At 40.9% G+C, this 26136-nt stretch overlaps 2 protein-coding genes and 4 non-coding genes across 10 annotated transcripts; 5 read left to right on the forward strand and 1 right to left on the reverse strand.

Annotated features, from left to right (window-relative positions):
* Nucleotides 1–1494: 1494 nt before the first annotated feature.
* EIF4A2 (eukaryotic translation initiation factor 4A2) lies at nt 1495–7769 on the forward strand. Of its 5 annotated transcripts, none has more exons than XR_002891791.3 (12): nt 1495–1594; nt 2402–2450; nt 2536–2668; nt 2954–3093; nt 3838–4006; nt 4108–4217; nt 4456–4599; nt 4929–5066; nt 5312–5401; nt 5618–5697; nt 6149–6255; nt 6983–7114. XR_002891791.3 is itself a non-coding variant. In XM_007116275.4 (11 exons), exons 1-11 carry the CDS (start codon nt 1566–1568, stop codon nt 6156–6158), a joined length of 1092 nt encoding a protein of 363 aa, XP_007116337.2. In that variant the 5' UTR covers nt 1495–1565; the 3' UTR covers nt 6159–6976. The 5 variants fall into 5 exon arrangements, 3 of the variants coding, with proteins under 3 accessions (XP_007116337.2, XP_007116335.1, XP_007116336.1); XR_002891790.3 differs by having other exon boundaries at nt 6149–6259; nt 6983–7106; XM_007116275.4 differs by lacking the exon at nt 6983–7114 and having other exon boundaries at nt 6149–6976.
* On the forward strand, nt 2784–2852 carry LOC112065082 (small nucleolar RNA SNORD2). Its single transcript, XR_002891834.1, has one exon. It is a non-coding gene; the product is annotated as a small nucleolar RNA SNORD2 (small nucleolar RNA).
* LOC112065077 (small nucleolar RNA SNORA81) lies at nt 4659–4837 on the forward strand. The gene has a single exon (XR_002891830.1). It is a non-coding gene; the product is annotated as a small nucleolar RNA SNORA81 (small nucleolar RNA).
* Nucleotides 5116–5247, forward strand: LOC112065066 (small nucleolar RNA SNORA63). The gene has a single exon (XR_002891821.1). It is a non-coding gene; the product is annotated as a small nucleolar RNA SNORA63 (small nucleolar RNA).
* On the forward strand, nt 5428–5567 carry LOC112065070 (small nucleolar RNA SNORA4). Its single transcript, XR_002891824.1, has one exon. It is a non-coding gene; the product is annotated as a small nucleolar RNA SNORA4 (small nucleolar RNA).
* RFC4 (replication factor C subunit 4) lies at nt 7764–21447 on the reverse strand. The gene is made up of 11 exons (XM_007116276.2): nt 21152–21447; nt 19653–19795; nt 17808–17886; nt 14497–14576; nt 12160–12279; nt 10415–10558; nt 10102–10222; nt 9395–9520; nt 8182–8262; nt 7994–8110; nt 7764–7919 (listed from the first exon to the last, which is right to left on the reverse strand). The coding sequence occupies exons 2-11, from the start codon at nt 19781–19783 to the stop codon at nt 7824–7826; spliced, it is 1095 nt and encodes a 364-aa protein (XP_007116338.1). The 5' UTR covers nt 19784–19795; nt 21152–21447; the 3' UTR covers nt 7764–7823.
* Between the last annotated feature and the right edge of the window lie 4689 nt (nt 21448–26136).

The following is a 26136-nucleotide window of genomic DNA, read 5'->3' on the forward strand; positions in this document are numbered from 1 at the left end:
TCTCATTTAGTATTTTCTTCAGTTTCCTGGATCCCAGGAGATTTTTAGTAGGTTTTGGATGAGCCAACAAGGATCTCTGATCTCCATTCTCAGAAAATGTCTGGCATTACCTCAAATCTGGATTTGAACATTATAAAGGGTGGATAGGGAGCATCATCACTAGACTGAGGGCCAAGTACACTTTGTCATCTTGGTATTAGTTTTTGTCACAGTTCCTAGCATGATAATTTTCAAATAAATAAATGATGTTTGGAAAAAAATGTAGTATTTAGAACCAGATATCATGTTGAATACACAAATATAGAAAATTAAGTCATTTTTATCCCCGTTATCAGACTTCAGGTTGGCCTTCTGAATTAATGAGAAAATGTTTTCTTGAGTATTCGTGTTATCTTGCAGAGTGGGTAGGACTGTATTTTAAAGTTAAATGACTAACAATACTATTTTTGGTTTTTATTAACGAGCCTGGGTTAGGGCTACAGTTGAAAACCTCTGGAACTTTACGAATCAGGCGGTTTATTTAAGCAGCAAGGGTTGTATTGCTCTCAATGTCACTAAATCAACATTATGTATAAACAATTAAAGCGCAAAAAGCCTTTAAAAAAAAAAAAAAAAAAGACCATAACCAAAACCTGTGTAGTCCCAAAGCAGCATGGAGCTGTATAGGCCGAAGCATCCATTTAAATTCTTGACTTACAAGGAACATTACCCCTACATAAGCAAAAGTTTACAATGATTTTATCAGGCATTTCTGACACCTGTTAAAATTATAAGCATTATTTTAAAAAGAGAGCGAGGGAAGACCAGAGGCAACATGAGAAGAATGGAGTTGGCTACTCCAGAGACACCTGCAGAGGACACTACATATTTCTTCTCGCCCTGCACGCTGGACGGTAAACCGGATCTTCTGGGGCTTGCTGGGTAGCCGACATTTTCCGTAGCAGGAGTTTCACTGTCAAGGTCTGAAGGATGTTAAACGCTCGGGCCAAAGGCCAGGCGGCTCTTTACCGTCAAGTTAAGTAGCGGTGGGAACGAGCGCAACAGCCCGATTCCCCTCCAGTGCAGAGTGTGGACGTGCCTGCCCCTCCGGCACCGAGCACTGCGGGACCGGCGAGCCTGGTCCCACTCGCCGGCGGGAAAGCCAGAGCTGCCAACCGTCCGGCGCGCCCCAGCCTTCCGCCTCCCGGTCCAGCCCGGCCGCCCGGCCGCCTCTGCTTCGGGGGCGCGGAAACCCCGTAGGAGCAGGGCGGGCGGGGAACGCGGGTCTTCCCACCGCTTGCTGCAATATTCTTCCGCCGCAGAGCAAAGAGTCCCAACATTCCCCCCCAGGGTCTTGGGATGTTCAGTAACGCCGTAAGATCGACAAATAACTAAATTTGGGTTTTCCCACCGATTTTCTTAGGATATTTTCTGAGATAAGCACCCCAGGATCACAATTTTGTGGCTGGTCGAAGAACGACGGGAAAATTCCTCCGCAGAAAACGGGTCCCGGCCGCAAGCCTATAAAAAACGGGTGGTGCGGCCCTTCTGTCTTTCCAGTCGGGCACTGAGTGGTTTTTCGGATCATGTCTGGTAGCTCCGCGGATTATAACAGGTATGCCGTTTTCTCGGTGGTGGTGGTGGTGCTCTGTGGCACAGGTCCTAAAGCGCTGGAGGAGGTTGTAATAGATGGAGAGGAGGCAGGGAACCCCGGGTTCATAGGCGTGGCTTTGGGGTACAGTACTCCTGTGTTTTTCGAGAAGCTTCCATGATAGGTAGGGCCCGGATTGTGGGGAGACGGATAAGAAAACGGGGTGGTGAAAGAGTGTGTTTTCCCGAAGACGCCTTGAAATCGCAGCCGCTTCCCCTGCCCGTGCGGAGCCCGGCATTTATTGGAAGCCGTGGCGCAGTCCGTACGGTGTAACTGGGTTGTCAAAAGCTTTATTCGTGGCCAGCGGCGCGGTTTGGGAGCGCTAGGCAGTAGGTTGGGTGGGGGCAGGACGGCAGCGGCGGCCGGAGGCCGCATGGGGCTGGGCCGGCAACGAGGTCCCGGCGAACCGTTGGCGAGGCCTCGCGGGGTCTAGGCCCGCGTCAATCACTACGGCTTGCGCATTGTTAGGGGCGGAGCCCGGCTCCTGGAGCTCTCGCGAGACGGTGCACTGCCGAGAGGGGCGCGCCTGGCGCTCAGGCCTGGGGGGAAGGGTCGGCGTCCGTGGGGCTTTTCCGGGCGTCCCCGGTTCCTAACCTTTGAGCGGCCGCGCAGTACCTCGTGTGCTCTGCAGCACCAGCTGCCTTTGCTCTTTTGGGAAGTGTACACGTGAGGGGGAGAGCGACCGGATGAGAAAGGGCTTCTCTCCCCCTCAATGTGCAGTCGCAGGGGTTTGGGGAAGGGACGTTTTCCTAACAGCAGTATTTTTGTCAGCAGAGAACATGGCGGCCCAGAGGGAATGGAGCCCGATGGTGTCATCGAGGTAAGAAGTGGGTGTGGAATTTGGAACTTTGGAAAGGTGAATTTGTTCATCCGTTTATTGCTTTTTTTTTTTTTTAAACTTTCAGAGCAACTGGAATGAGATTGTTGATAACTTTGATGATATGAATTTAAAGGAGTCTCTTCTTCGAGGCATTTATGCTTATGGTTTTGAGAAGCCATCAGCTATTCAGCAGAGAGCTATTATCCCTTGTATTAAAGGTAAAAGAACTCGCTGGCGCTTTTTAAAAATGATTTCCCTGTTCTGCATAGACGTGCACCTTTTTAATATGGGAAAATTACCTTCTGGGGGACTAGCACCTATTTGTATTCCTTAAAGTGAAATGATGGCAATCATCTTTCGGGACTGACCTGAAATGAAGAGAATACTCATTGCTGATCACTTGATTATTTGGGCATAATTCATGTTCCAAATGGAATACGTGGTGTAAACTAGAAGTGGCGGTTTGATGTGGGATCAGTAAATGTGTATCCTACTTTTTTTAGGGTATGATGTGATTGCTCAAGCTCAGTCAGGTACTGGCAAGACAGCCACATTTGCTATTTCCATCCTGCAACAGTTGGAGATTGAGTTCAAGGAGACCCAAGCACTAGTATTGGCCCCCACCAGAGAACTGGCTCAACAGGTATTGATAGTGTAGTTCAAAAAATGCTTGCGTGTTGTACAGGTTTCAGGTTTCACAATTGTGAAGAATTTAAAGCTTAGTATAAATTTGTCCTACAGAGCCCTCCTTTTAACTGTCCGTGCATGCAGGGAGTTTCTGTTGAAAGCTAAACAGTCAAACGGGAACTGGGTGTGCAGGTATGGTTTGCAGGGTTGTGTAACAGATTGAGAAACTGAAGTTTTTGTTCAGGGTGGACTAGACCTGTTCTCATTTTCAAGTTTGAATGCAGTTGTGCAACATGAAAACTGCAGTGACATGTTATTTGACTGTCTTAGTAGTTTGTGATATATCTGTTGCATGCTGTGTTTTCAGAGCTCACTGCTATATTGGTTTGAAGTAAAACCTTGCTAATACATCTGTAGGGTTTATTAAAGCCAAGATTATATACGTCGCAGTGCTGCAGGAAAAATTGTTTTACCGCTGTTTACACTTTTCTACACAATGAAGAATAACAGTAGGAAATGTTTTTAGTTACGTAGCTGGTACCTGGGGCAACAGAATCTCAAGTTTGACAAGGCACAAGATGTTTTCAGGGAAATTTATCTTGAGGCATTTAGATTGGTCTGCATTTTAACCTCGGAAGTAGTTAAGTGCTCTGCATGCATTAAAGTTGTTTGTAGACCAGATATTTGCCATTATGCTTTGGAAGTTAAGTCACAGAACCAGTAATTCTGCTGGATAATAATTGAGGCTTTTGGCTTTCAGATCCAAAAGGTAATTCTGGCACTTGGAGACTATATGGGAGCAACTTGTCATGCCTGCATTGGTGGAACCAATGTTCGAAATGAAATGCAAAAACTTCAGGCTGAAGCACCACATATTGTTGTTGGTACACCAGGGAGAGTGTTTGATATGTTAAACAGAAGATACCTTTGTAAGTATTGCTGTCGAGTATAGTTTGGTTTTACTGTTATAAATAAAGTAAATAGCATGCCTGAGAACCTAGAGATGATAGTATGACTTTATTTTAAACAGCTCCAAAATGGATCAAAATGTTTGTTTTGGATGAAGCAGATGAAATGCTGAGCCGAGGGTTTAAGGATCAAATCTATGAGATTTTCCAAAAATTAAATACAAGTATTCAGGTGAGCTTTATTTCACTCCCACTCTTAAAATAGCTGGAGGTTAGGTTTAATGCGGGTATTATTACAAAACAACTGAAGTGTTCTACTGTCGCTCCCCCTGCTTAAAGCAAAAGCAACTGATGCATAACTCACAATTCCATGCTCAGACAGAGACGCTTGGTCTCAAAGATTTTTTTTCCTCGAGTATTGTGCAAGTTGTGCGAACTCTGTGACAGCATAATCAATTTTTTTTTTTAAGGTGGTGTTGCTTTCTGCCACAATGCCAACGGATGTGTTGGAAGTGACCAAAAAATTCATGAGAGATCCCATTCGCATTCTGGTGAAAAAGGAAGAATTGACCCTTGAAGGAATTAAACAGTTTTATATTAATGTTGAAAGAGAGGTAATTTGTCTAATTGTCAAACATAAAAATGTAGCCAGGTTTTTTTTTTTTTTTTTTTTACCTTCTTGAATAAGCACTGTGCTAAAATTACAGAAACTAGGATCACATCTTGGTTTTTGTAATAATGCTAGCAGAGTACACACAAGAAGAAGAGTAACTGCACTAGGTTGTAAAAGACTGGGGTGGACCTCTTTCTTAATGTCCAATGTCCTTTGTCTTAAGATTTGGTGCAATATGTCTTTAGAGCAATCTAATAATGAGTTTCTAATGAATGTAAGTTGGAAACAATCATGTTAATTACTGTTAACTTTCTCTTTGAAATACTGTAGGAATGGAAGTTGGATACACTTTGTGATTTGTACGAGACACTGACGATTACACAGGCTGTTATTTTTCTCAATACAAGGCGTAAGGTGGACTGGCTCACTGAGAAAATGCATGCCAGGGATTTCACAGTTTCTGCTCTGGTAAGAAGTATTCTAACCTAGTAATGGTAACTGAAGTCTACCTTCATTAAAGCAGGATTTAGACTACAATATAGCTGCTAAGTGCTGTGTTGTCGTTCCCCCTGCTCAAAATAAAGTTGTTTCGTAACTATACCTGTCTGCTGTACCCCTGTAGCAGCCAGGGACGCTTGGTCTCATACATGTTGATAAAATTAAATGTTGATTTGATAGGTGATTCTTGAATTAATAGGTTTGTTCCTTTGCAGCATGGTGACATGGACCAGAAGGAAAGAGATGTTATCATGAGGGAATTCCGATCAGGGTCAAGCCGTGTTCTGATCACTACTGACTTGTTGGTAAGTCTCTCACTGCTTTTCTTAATTCACCAAAAGTTTGTTTGGGGGGAAGGTTTTTTAATAACCTTTACCAATTTTGGGCTATTTGGGAGAATAAAGAAAAGACCACACTCCACAGTGAGCTATACCACTTAGTATAGTTCATTACTATTTTGTGGCCTACATTACATAGGTGTCTAGTTTTTCAATTAGAACATCGTTGTCATTGTATTTCAGGCTCGTGGGATTGATGTGCAACAAGTGTCATTGGTTATAAACTATGATCTACCTACCAATCGTGAAAACTATATTCACAGGTAAGTAGATGGCATCTTGACTTTACTGTACTGGTAAAATTCATATTTTGCTTTTCTACTGACTGATTTGTCTGAAAGGTAACCTCAAATCAGGGAATTGAGTAATATGACATAGTAACTTGGTAGGGTGTAATTAAAATTGTACTTGGGAAGATTGGTCATACACAGTGGGAAAACAGTTGTGAATGTTGCCCAAATTGTGGACTCTATACATACAGATAAGGTTGTTTTAGATCGGTTGGTCTTAGCTTATTTTTGAGCTGTATTTTTTAGTGATGCTCGTGTCCGTGTCCATGCGCTTTCTTGGTGATTCCTCTATAGTTGGGATTTTCTTGGTGTCATCTGGTAGCAATTTGAGCAGTCCCTGGTTTAGTTATAGTGGCTTTATCCCTAAATAAATTGAATTGTACTTTGTTATATGATGTAAAAAAAGACTTTTTAAAAAATACAGGGGTCGATAGCAGCAGTTGATGACGAGATGGCGCTCAGAAACGGCGTTGACGTAATTTAGGACGTGGAATCATAAGCGAAACAGCACACTGTTTGAATAAAGAGCGAGTCGGTATTTATATTTGTTTTTCTTTTGTCATGATTATTTGATATTTTAAGATGCTCCAGCCAAGGCATTTTGTATACTAGCCTATTAGGTGGTTTGTATTGTCTGGTTTCTATCAGGAAGGTTAGAAAGCTGTTTTTGGAGGTAAACACGTTTGAGTAATTTGTTATAACGTGTGAAACTGAGCAAAAAAGCAGTGATAAGTTTGGGTCACCATACCAAATACTTGTTTTCCCACTGGAAAAAGTTGTTTTAGTAGACAATAGTTAACCTTGCAGCATTTGTATTTGCAGTTTACAGTTCCAGAAGTGCGTCGAAATGGATTACATAACTGTTCTTTTTGTTTTATCCCTGGTGTTTTACATCTGTCCCAGGCTGACATCTGCTCTTGGCTGGCCCACTTTGGTATGGGCTTTAAATTCACTACCCCAAACACAATACTGTCATCTGCTTTAAAAAAAAAAAATAATAATAATAATAATGCTCAAGATACTTGATAAAATCTCATTTTGCAGCCAGACAAGCCCTTGAATCCTTTTGGCACTAACTGCAAAGGAAGATTTTTTTCTCTAGATATTGATTAGCAGCTAGTGCTCCAATTAGAAGCACGAACTATAACCTTGATAAGTAAACAGCAGCTGATGGTTAACAAGTGGATCATCATGTTCAGTAGTTCATACAGCATGTGAAGTAGTATATTCTAATTGCTGATTTCTTTTTCTTACACAGAATTGGCAGAGGGGGTCGATTTGGGAGGAAAGGTGTGGCTATAAACTTTGTTACTGAAGAAGACAAGAGGATTCTTCGTGACATTGAGACTTTCTACAATACTACAGTGGAGGAAATGCCAATGAATGTGGCTGACCTTATTTAATTCCTGGGATGAGATAGTTTGGAATGCAGTGCTCGCTGTTGCTGAATAGGCGATCACAACGTGCATTGTGCTTCTTTCTTTGGGAATATTTGAATCTTGTCTCAATGCTCATAACGGATCAGAAATACAGATTTTGATAGCAAAGCGACATTAGTCGTGAGCTCTTGTGAGGAAAGTCGTTGGCTTTATCCTCTTTAGAGTTAGACTGTTGGGGTGGGTATAAAAGATGGGGTCTGTAAAATCTTTCTTTCTTAGAAATTTATTTCCTAGTTCTGTAGAAATGGTTGTATTAGATGTTCTCTATCATTTAATAATATACTTGTGGACTAAAAGATATAAGTGCTGTATAAAATCAGCCAATTATGTTAAACTAGCATATCTACCTTTATTGTGTTTGTCATTAGCCTGAATAGAAAGGCCTTTAAAATTGATTTTTTTAGAAAGCATTTGGATGCATTTTGTTTGGTATTATATTTATTCAATAAAGTATTTAATTAGTGCTAAGTGTGAACTGGACCCTGTTGCTAAGCCCCAGCAAGCAATCATCCTAGATAGGGTTAAACGTTTACCCCAGTAAAATTGCCATATTGCACATGTCTTAATGAAGTTTGAATGTTAAATAAATTGTATATTCACTTTAAAGGTGCTTTAGTCATTTTATTTTAATTGTTCACAAAAATACATACTGAATATGTTTTAACAATTCTGAGTTAACTGCTGCATGACAGTTGCGCAGAGGCTGATCAGCTGTAGATGTTCATCAGCACCATCTGCTAAGCATTTATCAACTTCCTACAAGAAAATGAAAGATTAGTAAGTTCCCTTTCAGGTGTATGCTGTGGTGAAATGAGAAGATGCCTACTTACAGCAAGTTTTTCTGTAATAACAGACTTCTGTTTATCAGAAAGGTTATCATTTTCTACAACCCCATCATGAAGTTGATTTATAAGCTGAGTTGCTGCATGACCGTCATCTATTAAGTCCTGTAGCAGAAAAGAGAATGATTTTAGTATGATTTCCATTCCTCCCCCCCAGGTTAGTAAAGTGTCTTTACCTTTACCACAGCTTCTAGTTTGTCAAAAGAGCCACTCTGACATGCAGCAAATACTCCATCAATTGTTTCAGCTGGTATTACCTAAAATAAACAATCAAAGAATTTATTAATTAAAAATAAAGTTTCTGGGTAAAGACGGTTGACTTGTTTCTCTGCCAAGCCTGTGCAAACTCTGGTGTTCTGTGCTACAGGACATGTGCCACTTCAAGCGTGGAACTGTTACCTGATACTGAATCCATACATAAGGAGTTGGGAGGGCAAAGAACTGAAAAAGGGTCAGCTTTAAGCCTTATGCTCATCTGGTCTCCAGATAGGTGATGGAGAAAGCTACTGGACCTGAAACAAACCTGGAAAAGATGCCACTAGCAAAATGTAGAGATTGATTGATGTTTCATTACAATACAAAATGAAATCTGAAGACAAGGGTGTGGCACAAGAGAATTCCTTTAACCATTTGATTATAAGTTGGGTATGACCCTTTTTCCTTTATATATATATATATTTTTTTGCGGTACACGGGCCTCCCACTGTTGTGGCCTCTCCTGCTGCGGAGCACACGGGCCTCCCACTGTTGTGGCCTCTCCTGCTGCAGAGCACAGGCTCCAGACGCGCAGGCTCAGCAGCCACGGCTCACGGGCCCAGCCGCTCCGCGGCATGTGGGATCTTCCCAGACTGGGGCACGAACCCGTATGCCCTGCATCGACAGGCGGACTCTCAACCACTGCGCCACCAGGGAAGCCCAGGGATATATTTGTTAACTGCCACATCCCTGCCTGCCTGAAGCATTCTGATACTCCCAGAATGGTATAAATGTTTATATTCCCTCAAAATTCATGTTAAAAATCCCTAATGTATTTGCGGGTGGCACCTTTGGCAGGTGATAGAGTGGAACCCTCATGAATGGGATTAGTGCCCTTATAAAAGGCTCAGAAAGCTGCTTTTTGCCACAGGACGGTGCAGGGAGGTAAAGGCCACCCCTGAACTAGGAGTCTACTCAACTAGGAAGTGTGTCCTCAGGCACTGAATCTGTGGGCACCTTGATCTTGGATTCCCAGCCTCTGGAACTGTGATATTTTTGTTTATAAGCCACTCAGCCTGTGGCATTTGTTACAGCAGCCCGAAGGACTAAGCACATAGTAAGCATTCCACATATATCTGAATTAAAAATTTTCTATAAGCCAACTAAAAATTTCAGAATATCCAGTGCTCTTACCCCAGCAATGTCTGTGATCACCTTTTCTGTGACCTCCTTTCCACCTGTTAATCGAGTAGCACTTTGAAGAAATGTAATGGCTTTCCTTAAGTCTCCTTCTGACACTTTAACAAGATGAGCTAGTCCCTGAAGAGAAAAAAGTTCTTTAATCTGTTATGGCCAATTAAGGATGACTTTAATAAAAATGAAAAGCACTGTTTTAACCTAGAGTTACTGGGGGAAAACAAAATCTATTCCCATTTTTGAGGGAATGTCAGTTCTATAGTGGCAGAATTCACGCAGACAGCCTTGATTACATACAGCAAGGACAATTCAAATTACAGTTAAGTTCTGTTACAATGAATAAGGGCCTATACATTCTATCACTGCCAGAATTTCATCATACCAAATTAGTCCTTGCAGTGGAGTATGGGTAATGACAAGTGGAGTACACTGTCATGCAGAGATTGGCTGTTGCAGAATTTGCATCCAACATGAAATCTGCCTCAGCTTTGGGTCTCTGAAGTATTGACACATAATAAACTTCTAATAGCAACAGAAAGGCTGAACCAGTAATTCCTAGACATTCTGTTTATTTAGCTTAACTTTGCCTGAAGAATCGGCATCAGAAATTGAAGCAACACAAATTTGACTTTCAGGAAGGGCCTCTTCATAGGCATTCATCAAAGGAATTAGTAATTTACAATAATTGTAATAATAGTGATTACCTCATTGCTAATTTTGATATGTTCTTTACCAGCGATGTCTAGTAATCGCTGCTGTTGAATTTTATCTGACAGAGGTTTGAAGCGGAATTTAGAACATCTAGAGGTCAGAGGTTCAATTATTCTGTAAAATATTGGAAAAAACAAGTCAGTGTCTAAAGAAGAAACTCCCCCGAAGAACTCATTTTTGTCAAGAACAAATCAAGATTTGATGGAGAAACTAATGTAGCCTTGAAACATTTAAATTCTTTCTCTCCCTATTTGGGGCTATCATAATAAGGCTGCCTAGCATCCACCTTTAGGGCATTACACATACCGACTGACATAGTTACAGATGAGACAGAATCGGGTAGTTTTAGACTCTTTCTCCATGGTACGTCTTAAAGCTGCCTGAGCAGCTGAGGTCATAGAATCTGCTTCATCCAGGATCACAATTTTAAAAGGAGGACATGGCTTCCCGCTGATTCAGAGAAACACAGAGGAGTTGTAATTCACACATCATTATCACAATCTAATTTTAGAACATTCTCATCACCCCAAAAGGAAACCCTGTGACCCTCAGGAGTCATTTCTTTTTTCTCTCCCAACTGTCCCAGCCATAGGCAATCAGGAATCTCTACTTTCTGTTTCCACAGATTTGTCTATTCTGGACACTTCATATAAATGGAACCACATGTTGTCAACTTAATACACTGTCTTTTGTGATTGACTTCTTTCACTTAATGTAACGTTTTTAAGGTTCATCCATGTTGTAGTATGTCATTACTTCATTTCTTTTTATTGTCAAATACTATGGCAAATGGATGGATATACTATGTTTCATTCATCCATTCTTTAGTTGATGGATATTGGGTTAGTTTCCATGTTTTTGCGGAGCACAGGCTCCGGACGCGCAGGCCCAGCGGCCATGGCTCACGGGCCCAGCCGCTCCGCGGCATGTGGGATCCTCCCAGACCGGGGCGCAAACCCGGTTCCCCTGCATCGGCAGGCGGACGCACAACCACTGCGCCACCAGGGAAGCCCAGTTTCCATGTTTTGACTACTATGAATAATGCTGCTATGAACATTTGTGTACATGTGTATATGTTTTCATTTCTTGTCAGTATATATTCTAGGACTGGAATTGCTGGGTCATATGGTAACTCATAGGGGAACTGCCAAACTGTTTTCAAGATGGCTGCACCATTTTACATTCCAACCAGCAATGTATAAGGGTTCCAATTTCTCCACATCCTTGCTAATACTTGTTATTTTCTGTCTTTTTTATTACAGCCATCCCAGTGGGTGTAAAGCGGTATTTCACCATGGGTTTGATTTGCATTTCTCTAATGGCTCATGATGAGCATGTTTTGATATGCTTATTGACCATTTGTGTATTTTCCTTAGAGTAATGTCTACTCAGACCCTTTGCCCATTTTTAAATTGGTTTGTCCTTTTATTATTGAGTTGTAAGGGTTCTTAATTCTTGATCTAAGTCCCTTATCATGTATGTGATTTATATACATTGTCAATCCAAGGTGGATATCAAAAATTGAGTTATTCACTTTCTACAAATTCCTAAGTGTGCTCTGATATAAATTTAAATATATGCCAGGTATCAAAAATTTAACCTTGGAACTTTGCCACCTAAGGAGTATACACAGTTGCGTGAACATCCCTATTGAATTATTATTAGTAACAACTCCTTTTTCACTCAAAGTGTCCCAGTTTGGACAAGGTTTTACATTGTCACCAACTATGAAATATACACTGAAGCTTAAGATATATGATAGGACTTTAAAAAAAATAACATAATAGCAAAAATCAGGATTTTTATTATGAGTGTACGACCAAACCATCACATTTGATTAATAAATACTCCTTAGACAAATATCGATTAAAAACCCTTGACAGCTAAACAACTTAAAATTAGTTACTATAATGGAAAGGTCATTTCTAGGTTTAAATAATTTAGATAAAAATACAATCTAACATGAAAAAGAAGTTGAAAATCTGGCAGAAACATGTTTTTTAAACAAATACAATGACATGGTATAGAGAAGGGAAGGTGAGCTTACTTACTCTGAACGGCTTCCTGTCACAGTTAATTGGGCAAAATTCTTCACTTTCTCTCTAACTACTTGTATTCCACGTTCATCAGATGCATTTAACTCAAGAACTCTTAATCGAAAAAGTTCAGGCCTATGTCAAAATGAAAAAAAATTATGAAACATCATAGAGCATATAAGTAACCCAGGTTTAAACCATATTTTAACATTTGTACATTTTTCAGTAGTTTAAAATACACCTAGTAAACAATATGAATAGAAGGTATACAATTCATTCTGTATTTTCTCCTTTGCAAAGGCATACAGTTAACATTCTGGCTTTTTTCCATGCTGCATTAAAAAAAATAGGTAGATATCATATAATGTACTAAATTTTAAATCAATTTTCTACTTTGGACTGTATCATAAGCATCTTGTCATGTCATGATAAACACTGTAAAAACCATTTCAATAGCTATATGACTTTCTAACCTAAGACTGCACCATTATTTAATTTACTTAACATCCTTCTGTTGTTAGACATTTAGTTTTAAATACGTTACAATTTTAAATAATGCTGCAATGTAGCATATTTTTTAAAAAATATTTATTTATTTATTTTTGGCTGTGTTGGATCTTCGCTTCTGTGCGAGGGCTTTCTCTAGTTGTGGCAAGCAGGGGCCACTCTTCATCGTGGTGCGCAGGCCTCTCACTATCGCGGCCTCTCTTGTTGCAGAGCACAGGCTCCAGACGCGCAGGCTCAGTAGTTGTGGCTCACGGGCCTAGTTGCTCTGCGGCATGTGGGATCTTCCCAGACCAGGGCTCGAACCCGTGTCCCCCTGCATTGGCAGGCAGATTCTCAACTACTGCGCCACCAGGGAAGCCCAATGTAGCATATTTTGAATTATTTCCATAAAGTAGTTTGCTATAAGGAAAATTACTGGATCAGAAATGAATAGTTAATTTTTAAGTGAGTTTTTTTAAAAAAATTATTAAAAGTAACTCTGTAGGAAAATCTGAGAACTCAAAAGAAAATGAAAATACCTGGCACACACTGCCAAACCCTGTTTTGAAGACTTCCTTCTAGTTATTTTTCTATATATGTGTGTATATTTTTTTAATAGAAAAAAAAACAAGAGTTGGGATTTCATCTTTATTTTTCCTACATAGCATGATATCCTATGCATTTTTCTATGGGCATAAACATCTAGAAAGCTCTATGCATGCATTTTCTATTTTAAAACCACATATACTATTAAATGTGGAATTTATAGTTAAGTCCTTTTAGGTCTATCAAGACAAACACTATTTTAAAAAAATATTTTATAAGTTTTATAATTTGGACTAACCTACTGAGAACAACTAATAATAAACTATACTTAACAGTTTCATGATGACTACCTCGCTAAGGATGATTCAGACTGGATCTAACTGATGGAGTTGTAGAATAATCAAAAAAGCTCTCTTAAAATTTCCTTGGGAAAATGAAAGTTGCTGTCAAATAAAATCCTCGGTTCAGAGCAGCTTCCCCTTTTGTCCTCCTTCACATTTCAACAGAACTGATTATCCTTATATATTTGGTGGTTTCAGAGGCATCTAATTATCTTCATGTGTAAGATTTCAGATGTACCTACCCTTAGGCCATATGCCTGATATTAAAATTCTGGATTAATTGAAGATAGGCTGTGTTATGTTGGTGCATGTTGCATAGATATCAGACATGGCTGATACGTATCTTTTAACCTTAGGTAAAGGGCTGCTCTACTACAACAGTTGGCTAAGCCGAGACAGTCAGTCTACGACTGACTAAGAAGGTGGCTCATAGAGATTTTCTGCTGTACCTGGAATCATACTGCCTCAACTACCACACACTCTGCTTATACTCGGGATACTTGAGGGCAAGGAGCTGGCCCAGACACTCCAGAGGCAGGCCCTGGCAAGTCCAGAGCAGGAAGGAACTCAAGAAGGAGTGGTGCGCGTCAGTAGCATCAAATAGCAAATTCTATGACAGATGTGAACACGACCATTAAAAGTCATGAAACTACCAGTATGACTGGAGATAGGGTCTTCTGGTTTCCAAAATCATAATGAAAGAATTAAAGTGATGAAAAAAATCACAAGGCTCCTTGTAGTACATTCAAACATTTGAACAAGGTTCAGAATAAAGGTTACAAAAGATACAGGCAAGCTAATTTATTGGAGGGGATGAACTGGAAATGGGCCAGCTAGATTATTAAAAAATTCAGAACAAAAATAAACCAACAACCTCACAGAAAAACCAAATGCAAAGTTTTAGAGAATGAAAAGCAGTACCAGAGATTCTTAGTGTCAAGTCTTTAAAAAAGAGAGAGAGAGAGAGATTTCAACTTACCCAAAGAGTTCCCTAGCTGCTGCCAAAATAGTGGATGTTTTTCCAGTTCCAGGTGGCCCGTAAAACAAGAGATTAGGGAGCTGTAGAAGTTAAATTTTATTTTTTAAAAAATTGTATTCTGGCACAAATAGGTGAAAGTGACTGAAAATGTCTATGGAACAGTGCGATGACTTCCCTAATAGGGCATATATATCTGAATACAAGGATTTCTTAATATAACTGGTATCATAGTAATAACAGTACTAAATCCTGCTTTTTCACAAACACTATCATTTTTCCCTAAGAGGTCTTTCTAATATCTTAAGCTGAATCAACATTTATGATTGTTCTACACCTAATCTAATACTTAGGTGGGATTTTCAAAGCTGGAATTAAAAACCTCTTATTTCTGAAGGGAATACTAGGCTTCTGTCAGTTCCCTATCCCACACCTAGGCTCAGGACTGGGCAAGATTTTATATTTTATAAAGATGTCAGTTGCTTCAAAAGGGACACAGACCAAATTGGATTTGGCCAATACTGAGGAAAAAGGAATGAAAATGGCATACTGGGGCTTTGGATGAGCTAAAGTTCCAAGAACAGAAATATTAAAAAAACCAAGCATCTTTTAAGTGCCAGGCCGTGGTCCACATCATGATTACATACCCTGCCTGTAGGGATACCCGCATGTATCAGGAAGATTTCATCAGTGGAAGACAGGATAAGATTAAATAACTAGTTATATTCTTTTATACCTTAAGTCTAGCTGGCTTGGCGCCTATCAAATAGGCAACTGATCTGTGGTACAGATTAACAAATGTACTAAATTCTAATGAGCACTGTTATGAAACTGTACATTCTTTTTTTCTTTTAATTTTATTTCATATTGGAGTACAGGTGATTTACAATGTTGTGTTAGTTTCAGGTGTACAGCAGAGTGATTCAGTTATACATATATCTATTCTTTTTCAAATTCTTTTCCCATTTCGGTTATTACAGAGTATTGAGCAGAGTTCCCTATGCTATACAGCAGGTCCTTGTTGGTTATCTATTTTAAATATAGCAATGTGTACATATCAACCCTAAACTCCCAATCTATCCCCCCACCAATGCTTCCCCCCTGGTAACCATTAAGTTTGTTCACTAATTCTGTGAGTCTGTTTCTGTTTTGTAAATAAGTTCATTTGTATCATTTTCTTCTAGATTCCGAATATAAGTGATATATATTTGTCTTTCTCTGTGAAACTATACATTTCTTTCATGTACGGAAATCACTGCACATGGGAAACTAAGCAGTATGGTTTATTTGCTTCCACTCTCGCCTTCCCATCCATTCATTCTTCACCCAAATCAGATGCCACTCTGCTTGCTACTTAAAGCTATTCACTGTATTCATACTCCACTTAGAAAAACAAAACAGACAAAAAAAATCACCCTGCTTACCATAACCTACAAGGATGTCCATGATCTGCTCACCACCTCTCTCACTTTCTAGGTTCCAACTTACAATGACCTCCAACAGCTAAGCACTTTCTTGCCTGCACGTATGCTGTCCCCCATGAGCTGGGGTCTGACTCCATTCTTCTGTTTGGCAACTCCTACTGCATTACAAGTCAGAAGCCTTCCCTGACCACCCAATCTAAAGAGGGTCTCCTCTGTTATTCTCTCACTGGTATTTGTTGCACTTGATGTAATTTGCAATTATTTATTGTTATTTATGTAACTGTTGGGTTTAATTGTAAAATACCCATTCACCTCACTATATGAGAAGCTTGAGAAGGTCAAGAACCTTCTTTGTTCTATTCACATCTATATTCTCAGCATCTCCCACAGTACTCAGTATACACCAAGTAAATAAACCAACATATAAATATTAGTTAAAAGACTATTACTGTTACACTGGTAACATACAGCTTAAGATACAAACTATGAGATTCACTATTTAAAAACAAAAGCAAAAGCAAAACCTTCTAGGTTTCTTCATTTTTAAGGCTGTAACTGTTATTTTGATCCAACTACCTCAGTAGTTGTAATGATTCATCCAGTCAACTATTACAATAATTTAAATTCTTTAAAACATGGTTAAATTACTAAACCCTACATTATGTAAGTCTGATATATATATATATATATATATATATATATATATGCATTCAAGAACTGTACATGGAGTTCTAAAAATTGATTTCTGAAAAATCTCTTATAATTCTACTGTAAAACCCTTTAATATAAATGAAGGAATGAATTTTTTCCTTTACTCTTTAGAGTTAAAAAAATTACTTCAACTTTAAGTTTCAGAAAACTTAAGTCTGAAAAGAAACAAATCATTAAACAAGTGGATAAAGAAGAAAGTTCTTAGTTCAGCCTCATAAATTAGATGGTATAAAGAACTGGATCATAATCCCACTACATTTGCCTAAAGAGTTGAGAATCCCAGCAATTAAAATACATCATGTCCTGCAATCTGTGTAAATATTGCCATGCAATGTAAATTGTATACTATTATAAAATTAAAAGCTAAAGATATTTGGATCAAATCAAAACAAATACTGGTAAAGAAAAAGATTTTCAACAGTTTTATAAATATAACTTTCAAAATATATACTGTTGCAGTGTAATTCCAGGAAGACACCAATGGCAGCAAAAACCAAAGAACCTCTAATTCAAAGCAGCCAGGTTGAGAGGAAGGAAGAAAATCTTGGGAATAAAGTAAAAACCACATCCCACTTTCACCTGCAGCTGTTTCCCTTCCTCCACTAAGCTCTTAACACACTTGATCACATACAATTTTAAATTGCTAATTCTTCATATGGTTTGTCTCTGAATTAATCTAAAATGCAAGTCACTCAAGGACATTTTATCCCACATATCACAGCAGGGGACATGATGCCATAAGCAGAACTAAAGACTCAATTTTTTTTGTATTGTAGTTCAAACCAAATCCTAAAATTAGGTGAGCAATCATACGGTCAAAGAATCTTTGACTCTCCCTTATAGTGCCTATCATTATCTATAATTCTCATATTTATTTTGCTTACATGTTTATTCTTCTGTGTCTCTCCCCACCAAAATAAAAGCTCACGAGCAAAGGGACCTAGCCTGTCTTGATCAATGATCTCCACTTAAGTACTATGTAACAATGCCATAGGACAGAAAAGGAGATGCTCAACAAATATTTGTTGAACTAATCATCCATTGTACAAATAGTAATCAAGGGCCTACTGTATATACAGGATAGTATTTAAAGGGGTCTGGAGTCTATAAAGGAAGGAAGAGGGTGAATAAATTAAGTCTTAAATCTCCCAATGACTTTAGACAGCATCTGCTACTCACATCAGCTCCTTCTAAAGACTTTTTTAGCACTGCAACCACTTCTTCCTGGAAAGCAACTTCATCCACGTATTTTGGGCGACTGGAGGAAAAGAAAAGAGAGAGAGAAGTTATTCAGTGTATTATAGTAGCGACAGAAGTCTCTCCTTTTGCTAAAATACCAATGATAACTCTCTCATATCAGTAATGAAATGAGAAACTTTCATAATTGGATGTGGAAACCCCATCTATATTTACTTTAGGCAAATATATACTGAGGAATGAAGTAATTTTTCACTTTTCCAGATGCATTGCTTGTATCTGTCGTGCTTACAAAAACTATGCAAAAGGATTTTATAACATCACAAATGCCAACTGGTTCAAAATGTAAAATGAACATTTGCCTAGAAAGTAATATTATGTTTTGACAACATGCCCCTAAACTGAAAAGGGAGACCTATTTAGCAACCTCAAGATAGGTAACAAAGTTACTTATATGTTACTATGTTGTTAATGGGTTAATACCAATTTCTCCTATCACCTAACTGCACAAAAAATGCATACCTATTCCTTCATTGATGGTTAACAAAATAACAAGCTTAACCAATATGGAGTGTAATTTTTGTCTTACATTGTTAACTAATGATGTTAAACGAAGTTATACTCCCAACCCTAAGTCAGGCTCTGTGCTTAGCTAACTAAACAAAAGTTTTTCTTTGATTTATACTTTTCTAACTAATCAGACCAATGCCAGGCAGATATTTTATGTCAGATAATGTTATCTTGGAAAACCAGTGTATATTATAAACCAGGGTTTCATATTCAAATACCTGCAGGGTCCAGGCAGATAACAAGAGTGAAGAATTCGAGTGTAAGACAAGAGACACTGGTAGGGACTATGGTGAAGTGAGGAACATATGACCTTTCCAAAATGAGTAGTACACACATCCATCTAAGTGTTTTCAGGTGAGAACTTGAATCTAGTGCTGCCTAGTCTCCTGAGTCTGAAAATGTAGATTTTTCCCCTTGTCTAATTTATTTAATGAAAAGTTTCTAGACTTTTATGTGAAATTTCCCATTTTTAAAAACATTGTTGGTGCCAAACAAAACTTATGAGGGCCTTACTTGGCTTATAAGTAATCTGTAATCCTTTGGTAATAACTGAGGGTACACCAGGGGTTCTGACTACTTGTTATAATATCACTTAGCTGACAAATTTAAGAGCCACTTCAGGTGCTGTTTTTGCTAAAAATGTATAAACAAAAACTCAACAATTTTCAGCTACCAGTAATGAAAAGAGGAACAGATTATTTGGACTTAAGTCAAACTCCTAAGAGCTTATAGAAACTGTTTTCTTCACTGCTGTATCCCAGCCCCCAAAACCGTAGACCTGAGTTACAGAGAAGGCTGTAGTTCATTCAGAAAATACGTGAATTCAACTAGATTATTCTAAGGTACATTTCAGTTCCAAGGTTCATTTCAGTTCCAAGGTTCTATGACTTATAAAATTGGGTGACTTTTTTTTTTTTTTTTTTTTTTGTGCTAGGCGGGCCTCTCACTGTTGTGGCCTCTCCCGTTGCGGAGCACAGGCTCCGGACGCGCAGGCTCAGCGGCCATGGCTCACGGGCCCAGCCGCCCCGCGGCATGTGGGATCTTCCCGGACCGGGGCACGAACCCGCGTCCCCTGCATCAGCAGGCGGACTCTCAACCACTGCGCCACCAGGGAAGCCCATAAAATTGGGTGACTTGTAAGGCAACATTTAAACAAGGCAAATCATCCTCCTCTTAAATTAAAAAAAAAAAAAGTGATCAAAACTGGTCAGAGAGATAATTTATTAACTATTTCAACAAAAACAAAAGCGTTCTTACTATTTTTCCACCCACGGAACAGGTTTGGCTTTCTTGCTCTCTCCACTACTTCTGGCAGTGGCAGCTACTCCTCGATCCTTAGTCAATGGTGGTTTACTGCTGATAGATGTGCCTTTTAGAAATGCCTGCATGGTTACTTCACCCTGACCAGGTGCAAGACAGAAAAGGAAAAGCTCTTTTGAAACCATCATGAGGAAGTACAGCCTGAAAGCACACTTAACCTTGTGCAAAGACATTCAAAAAATATTAAATGAAGGACATCACCCCATGACCTAGCATCCTTTGAATGCATTCTACTGAGGACTACAGGGACATAGAAGAGGCCAAAGTGATGAAGGAACTTAAAATCTACTTATAGGGACTTCCCTGGTGGCACAGTGGGTGAGACTCCGAGCTCCCAATGCAGGGGGCCCGGGTTCCAACCCTGGTCGGGGAATTCGATCCCACATGCATGCCACAAGCTAAAGATCCTGTGTGCTGCAACGAAGATCCTGCGTGCTGCAACTAAGACCCGGCACAGCCAAAATCTATAAATAAATATTTTTTTAAAATCTACTTATAGTGAGGGACTTATAGAACAAAGTTCTATAAATTTAACAAACTTTTTGATAAATATGATGGCATTAATGGCCAAACTGTACATGGGTCTCAACAGTCTCTTCAGTCATGGGCCTAACTCTAGCTCAGACCCTGGAATGGACTCAGCAATTAGGAGTACTAGGACCAAAAATGAGAACCTCCACTTCTCTTGGGCCTAAAGCGCCACTGGAGAGCCTATTTTATGGGCAGAGCCCGTGCCTGCCTTCAGACAGAAGCTTTTGTGGGGAGGGGAAGGCGGGGTGGGGGGTGGTGAGACACTGTTAAAATGGAAACAGCTGTTTTTCTCATAGGATGCTCATTTGAAGAAACCAAAACAATTCGGAAAAGCATGAGGAGTTTTAAAAATTCAAAATCTCACCCAGAAGATAAGCACTATTAACATTCAGGTAAACGTTCTCCCAGGCAGCAAAAGGCTGTTTTTAGGGATAGTTTGTCTGAAAATCCCCAGCATTAATGGCAATTCTATTTTTTTCACTGCTGTGTCTCCAGTGCCTGGTACAGGATAGATGCTCCATAAGATTTGGTGACTAAATTACCACTTATCATACTCAGTTTCGCCTTCTGTAAAAGAAGCTAAGGCCCATTTCATAAGGCAACTGGGTCAAATAAAAGAATAGTGCAAACACACAGCTCCGTGCTTGGCATATGGGTATAATCAATAAATAAAATAAATTGTTAACATCTGTAAACAACTAAGGTTTTTAACGTTATTGGATTACTCAATCCCTGCCACAGGCTGCCAAACAGTAATACCGCCCAAAGCAGGGCTCTGAAAGATGCTGGATTGAGCCACCCATAGACCAAGGAGTGCGCAAGAGATGGAAGACATCACAGGGGCATAGAGGGCACAGGAGTAGAGAAAAGCGAAGGCAGCCCTCGCAATTTCTCCGGCTGGTCACCTGTTCTCCCCAGCTCCCCGCGTGTGTCCCCGAGCACGGCCTGGGCCTTTTAGCCGTTCGTCTTGAGAGCTAGGACGCCACCGGCTCGTTCCTGAGGTTTCCGCCGTAGGGAAAGGGCGAGGTGGTCGCGAAGTCTTAGCCGCGTTCTCCAAGCGGAGACTCTCAGGCCCAGGAAGCCCCGAGCCGCCAGAAGGGGGGGCGGAAACCCTTACGGTAGCCGCCGTCAGCAAGCAGCCCGAATTCCCGCCACCGAACAGCGGTGAAGGGCAGGGCGGGAACACGCCGCACGTCAAACGTCACTTCCGGTCCGCTGCGCGCGCCCCGCCTTAAGGGAGCCGTATCTTCCTATTCTGTGGTGTTTAAGCTGATGAGACACGCGGACTTTCGGGGATGCTGGGGCTGGATGGGAATGGGTCCGGAGGTGTAAATAAAGCTCCATCCTGTCCCGACGTAGCCCTCCGACTAGAGGCTGCGGCGCAAGGGAACTTGAGAGCGGCCGTCTGTAGGAGAGGCTGGGGCGGAGGACCCGCCTGCTCAGCGGATGGGGCCGGGGAGGGCTCCGCGAGCCCTGACCCGCTAGGGCGGTTGAGGAGGAGCTTGTGGGCCTCGAATCGCGGAGGTCCACTCTCTTTTGTAGGTACGAGCTTGCAGAACCTGTGATTCATTGGCAGTCATGGGCATGTCACTGGCATTTCTGCGGCGACACAATTCGGCTTGCAACCTGCTTCACCCCAAAGAAGGGCGGGGATTGGGGAGGGTGGAGTCTATTCTTCGCCAGAAGAGGGCGCCGTGAAGATCCCTGTCCTCTCCCTCCGGCTTGGTTGTCGCGGAGCAAACCATGTGTGCTTTAAGGGCGGAGACGTCGGAAGAAGATGACTTTCCTTGCCCTTTTGGGTTCATGTGGCTTATATCTCTATTAGTGTCTGCCCATTGGTGAGAGGGAGGGCCTTGCCGCGCAGCTATGTTCAGCTAATCCCAGGGCCCTGCCCAGAAATCTGCTGGTGCAGACGCTCAATACAAGTTACAAGATTAATAATGTTAACGCCACCAGGGTACATAAAATGTGTGCTCTAGGCAAGTGTTTGAGGCCACCCTTTTAATCTTTACCCACTGCTTGTTTTAGCTCTGGAGTTTTCCTAAATGTTATTGAAATCTGAGCCTTTTGAAATGCTGCCTTCGCTGCAGACCTTTACTAATTACCCTAACCCACAGGGTTGATCTGGGTCTTCTCCAGATGAATGACTTTTATTTGGCACATACTCATCATGATACTCATTGTTAACTTTACGTGTTCACTTGCCTTTCAACAAATGCTTATGGAGTGCCCATACCTACACTGAGAGGTGCTGGGGATACGGCAGAGAACAAGCTGGAAGGTCTTGCCCTCAGGAGAGTGACAGTGTGATTTGTTATGCAGAGGAAGTAGGGGCTCTGAATATATACATCCCAGGCCTAACCTAATCCAGGGGTTAACCAGATTAAGGGTGCTTTGTGCTACTTTGTAACTCCCACAGGCAGGGCCTGGTACAATCTCTGGACAGTATAAAAAGCACACAGTTTACCTATCTGGTCACTGGTTTACATTGTCAAAACTGATCACAATGTACATTTAATGTTTGTACACTTTATGTAAATTATACCTAAATAAGGTTGATAAAACAATGATCTGTGAAGGTAGGTGGCATTCATTTGCTACCTGAACACCACAACCACACAGAGGGAGATATAATCCCATTTTACAAAGGAGACTAGCCTTAGATGGATAAGGTTAACAGCAAGTAAGCAGCAAAGCCAGAATCCACATCTAGGACTGTCTGACTCTGGAGTTAAGGCTTGTAATTAGTCACGAGGCAGGTCCAAGACTGGCATAGAGGTGCCTTTATCCTAAGTAGAAAAAAAGAGACCTGAATGGTAGCCTGTTAGGGCAACTGGTTTAGAAAAAGTGCCACGTTCCTTCAGTATAGTCAGCCCTATGATGGGGTGAAAGTCTTGGTGATTAGAGGTTGGGCTGGATTTCGGCCTCCACTTGCCGTTCCATTCAGCTGGCCGTTCCATTCTTGAACACAACTATAGGTAGCATCCTAATCCAGGTATTTCGTGAGTTTATGTGTGCACCAAGTACTGTCTCTGTCACCAGAACAAGAAATGTCATTATATAAATACACAACATTTTTTTTGTATTATACATGGGTGCTCATGTGATTAAACCAGTTACTAAATTTATAATAGCTTTTATTATTTTTTAATGGATATTCATTTAGTTACTATTATGGTACTATAATGTGGAAATTTGTGAAGTTTTTCAATGTTACAGAAGGCTTTCAAAAGTTGAGTACAACTCTACTTAGTATGTTGCCAAGACAGTACTGTACCTGGATTATGATTTATGGGTCCATTAGAAAAGGAAAAGACTTGGATGGAAATTAAGATTGCTGTCAGGAGTGGGAAGAACTAGACAGTGGATGGCCGTGTCAATTTTAAAATTGGGAAGTGCAGGTGTAGTGGATGTTCTGGCGTGCCACCTTTCAGGACTGAGACACTCACTCCCGTAGCTGCTTTGAGTGTCAACAGCTGACAGCTCTCAGCTGAGTCCTCTCCAGCAACTGTCCTCAGTCAAACACACCCACTTTGCCCAAAGTCACTTTCCTTCCTTGGGGCAGTCCACCTCCAAGGACAAATCTAGGAGAATTATAAAGGCTAAGCCATTTTGCCTTATGTGGCACAACTCATGGATTGTCGCAGCCCCAGATCTCTGTGCATTTGCATCACAGTACAACCTCTGCCCAGTCCTGCTTCCCTGACCCCTCTCAGGTGTTGGTCTCTAGAGTACCACTTAATTAAAAACCTACATGCAAATCTCAAAACCTCAGAATGTTTTCCTAAGGAATTCAACCCATATGGTTGCTACAAAAAGTAGTCCTAGAAAAAGATTCTAAGATGAAATTTTGAAGTTGGATCACCTACCAGCCTTCTGGTAATGAGAACCCCATCTCCGGTGACAGTGGGGACTGATAGCCCCTGCAATGGTATCGCAATTGTTAAAATTTTCACCAGTGGAAGACTGGAATGGGATGCCAGTGGGAGGGAATGTACCAACAGATGCAAAATCCCAGATGTTTTAGGGAAAAGCAATTATAAGAACTTTGGAGTTGGATGGCCACTGGGGGAGGGGGGCTCGTTAATTTATTAAATGAAAGACTGACGGTGATTAATTGCCAATTTCAGCCCAAGTGTGAAAGCCAGAGGATCTATTTGACAGCTTATAAAATGATTCACATATCCTGCAGCCAGAGGGCAAGAAAATCTGGGGCCGGACCAAAAAACTAAATTTTAGGAGTATCAAAGTTCCAGAGAAGTTTAAATTCTCAGCCTCACCAAGTCTGCTACACTAAGGTCAAGGCCTTGACTGGGAGAAAAGTGGGATGCTGATACTTGAAATGAAGTCACCAGGGTTGATGTATTTGAAAATCTTAAATTTCCCTATTTCCCTGAATGTTTTTGATCTATAGAAGTAGCTCGTTCTTCCCTGTTAGAGGCTGATGCTAGTCTCTTGGGGATGTATGTATATGCTTGATGATGTAGAGGCTTCTGCCTTGTACACGTCTGCCCTTACCCCCAACCATCTATTCCACTTTCCACTCGCAACCACCAGAATGAGAGCCAGGATTAAGTCACAATGTAGCCCACCTGGGGAAATGCTGTGATGGCTCAAGGTAGAAAAGGACTATATGGAAGAGCTGCAGGACTGCAACGTGAACTGGCAAAGCAGGAGAGCATATACGGGACTGCGCTGGATGAAGAGGAACAGAATACACAGTTGGAAAAGGGAGATAAACCTACAACACATGATTTAATAGCTTGGCAAAGACCCCAGGTAATAGTATTTGGTTGGCCCTTGGAAGCTTGGAAAATGAAACAGCCCACACTAAATAGGTAGAAATGCCAGAACTACAGTGGTAAACACTGGGGGAAGAAGTCAAAAGACTCACAGAAGTAGGATATGCTATGTAAGGCCAAAAAAACCAGTAGCCAACTCAATTCTTGGGATATAGTGTTCTTGTCCAAAGTGATAAGGATTGTGCTGATGAGGAGGCCTCCAGCGTTGTAAAGAAGCTCAGTGGTGGGCTGTCCTCTGTAGGCCAAGGCTGCTGGTAGCAGATGCTGGGACAGAGCAGGATTTTCTGATAGCAATGGAGACAACAGACTTCCAAAATAACAGAGGCCAGATGGCAATGCTTAACTCTCAAAAACAAGATAGGTGCAATTGTCATCATGAGTGGCTAGGTCAGAGGCAGTCAGGGAGGTCTGACTCACAGAGAGCTCGGGAGGTGGTTGATACAGCACCACATCCCAAGGGACATCCCAAGGGACATGACAGATGGGCAGCAAATGAGAGTATTGCTCAGTCTATACAACCAAAGCAAGGAGGCTGAACGCAGCCACGATAATAAAAAGTCATGATCACTTTCTAAGTTTCCAGACCTGAGCCAGTTCTCTGACCCAAATTCCACTGACTGATGGAGAAACTAGGTCCTTATGAATCATGGCATGCATGTAACTGAGCAGGACCGTATGAGGCCTTCCCAGAATAGACCCCCACTCATGTCCTCTGCCTGCATTTTGCCTGCAGAAAAACTTTAAAGAATAAATTTAATCAGAGAAGTGAGGAAATGCAGAAAGAAAGGAAAACAGTCAAGTAAGACAAAATAATAATACTTTAGCCATTAAACAAAGTCAAGGACCTTTAGTTCTTCCTTAAGGACTATAGATAATATTCTGAGCCATGTCCTTTGAGCTGTTTTGCAGATAATGAAACCCCTACCAGGTTGAAGAAGTTAACTGTATGCTGCCCACAAGCATGTAGACCCCAGACCGGTTGGAAAGAGAAAGTTGATGCTGACTCCCAAATACTTCACCTCCAATCAATCAGCAGAATGTCCACGAGCTGATCACGCCCTGCTTCTTGAACACTATGAGACTCCTCA

Source organism: Physeter macrocephalus, chromosome 1 (assembly GCF_002837175.3).
Source record: "Physeter macrocephalus isolate SW-GA chromosome 1, ASM283717v5, whole genome shotgun sequence".
NCBI lineage: Eukaryota > Metazoa > Chordata > Mammalia > Artiodactyla > Physeteridae > Physeter > Physeter macrocephalus.

Bases quoted from the DNA above. Each gene is read 5' to 3' on its own strand.
- RFC4 (XM_007116276.2), bottom strand. From the start codon at position 19,783: ATGCAGGCATTTCTAAAAGGCACATCTATCAGCAGTAAACCACCATTG. The intron at 12,280-14,496 runs GTAAGTTGAAAT...ATTTTGACATAG, and splicing joins GCAGCTAGGGAACTCTTTGG to GCCTGAACTTTTTCGATTAA. The intron at 10,223-10,414 runs GTATGTGTAATG...AATATTTTACAG, and splicing joins ATCTGTAACTATGTCAGTCG to AATAATTGAACCTCTGACCT.
- EIF4A2 (XM_007116273.3), top strand. From the start codon at position 1,566: ATGTCTGGTAGCTCCGCGGATTATAACAG. The intron at 4,007-4,107 runs GTAAGTATTGCT...TATTTTAAACAG, and splicing joins GTTAAACAGAAGATACCTTT to CTCCAAAATGGATCAAAATG. The intron at 5,067-5,311 runs GTAAGAAGTATT...GTTCCTTTGCAG, and splicing joins ATTTCACAGTTTCTGCTCTG to CATGGTGACATGGACCAGAA.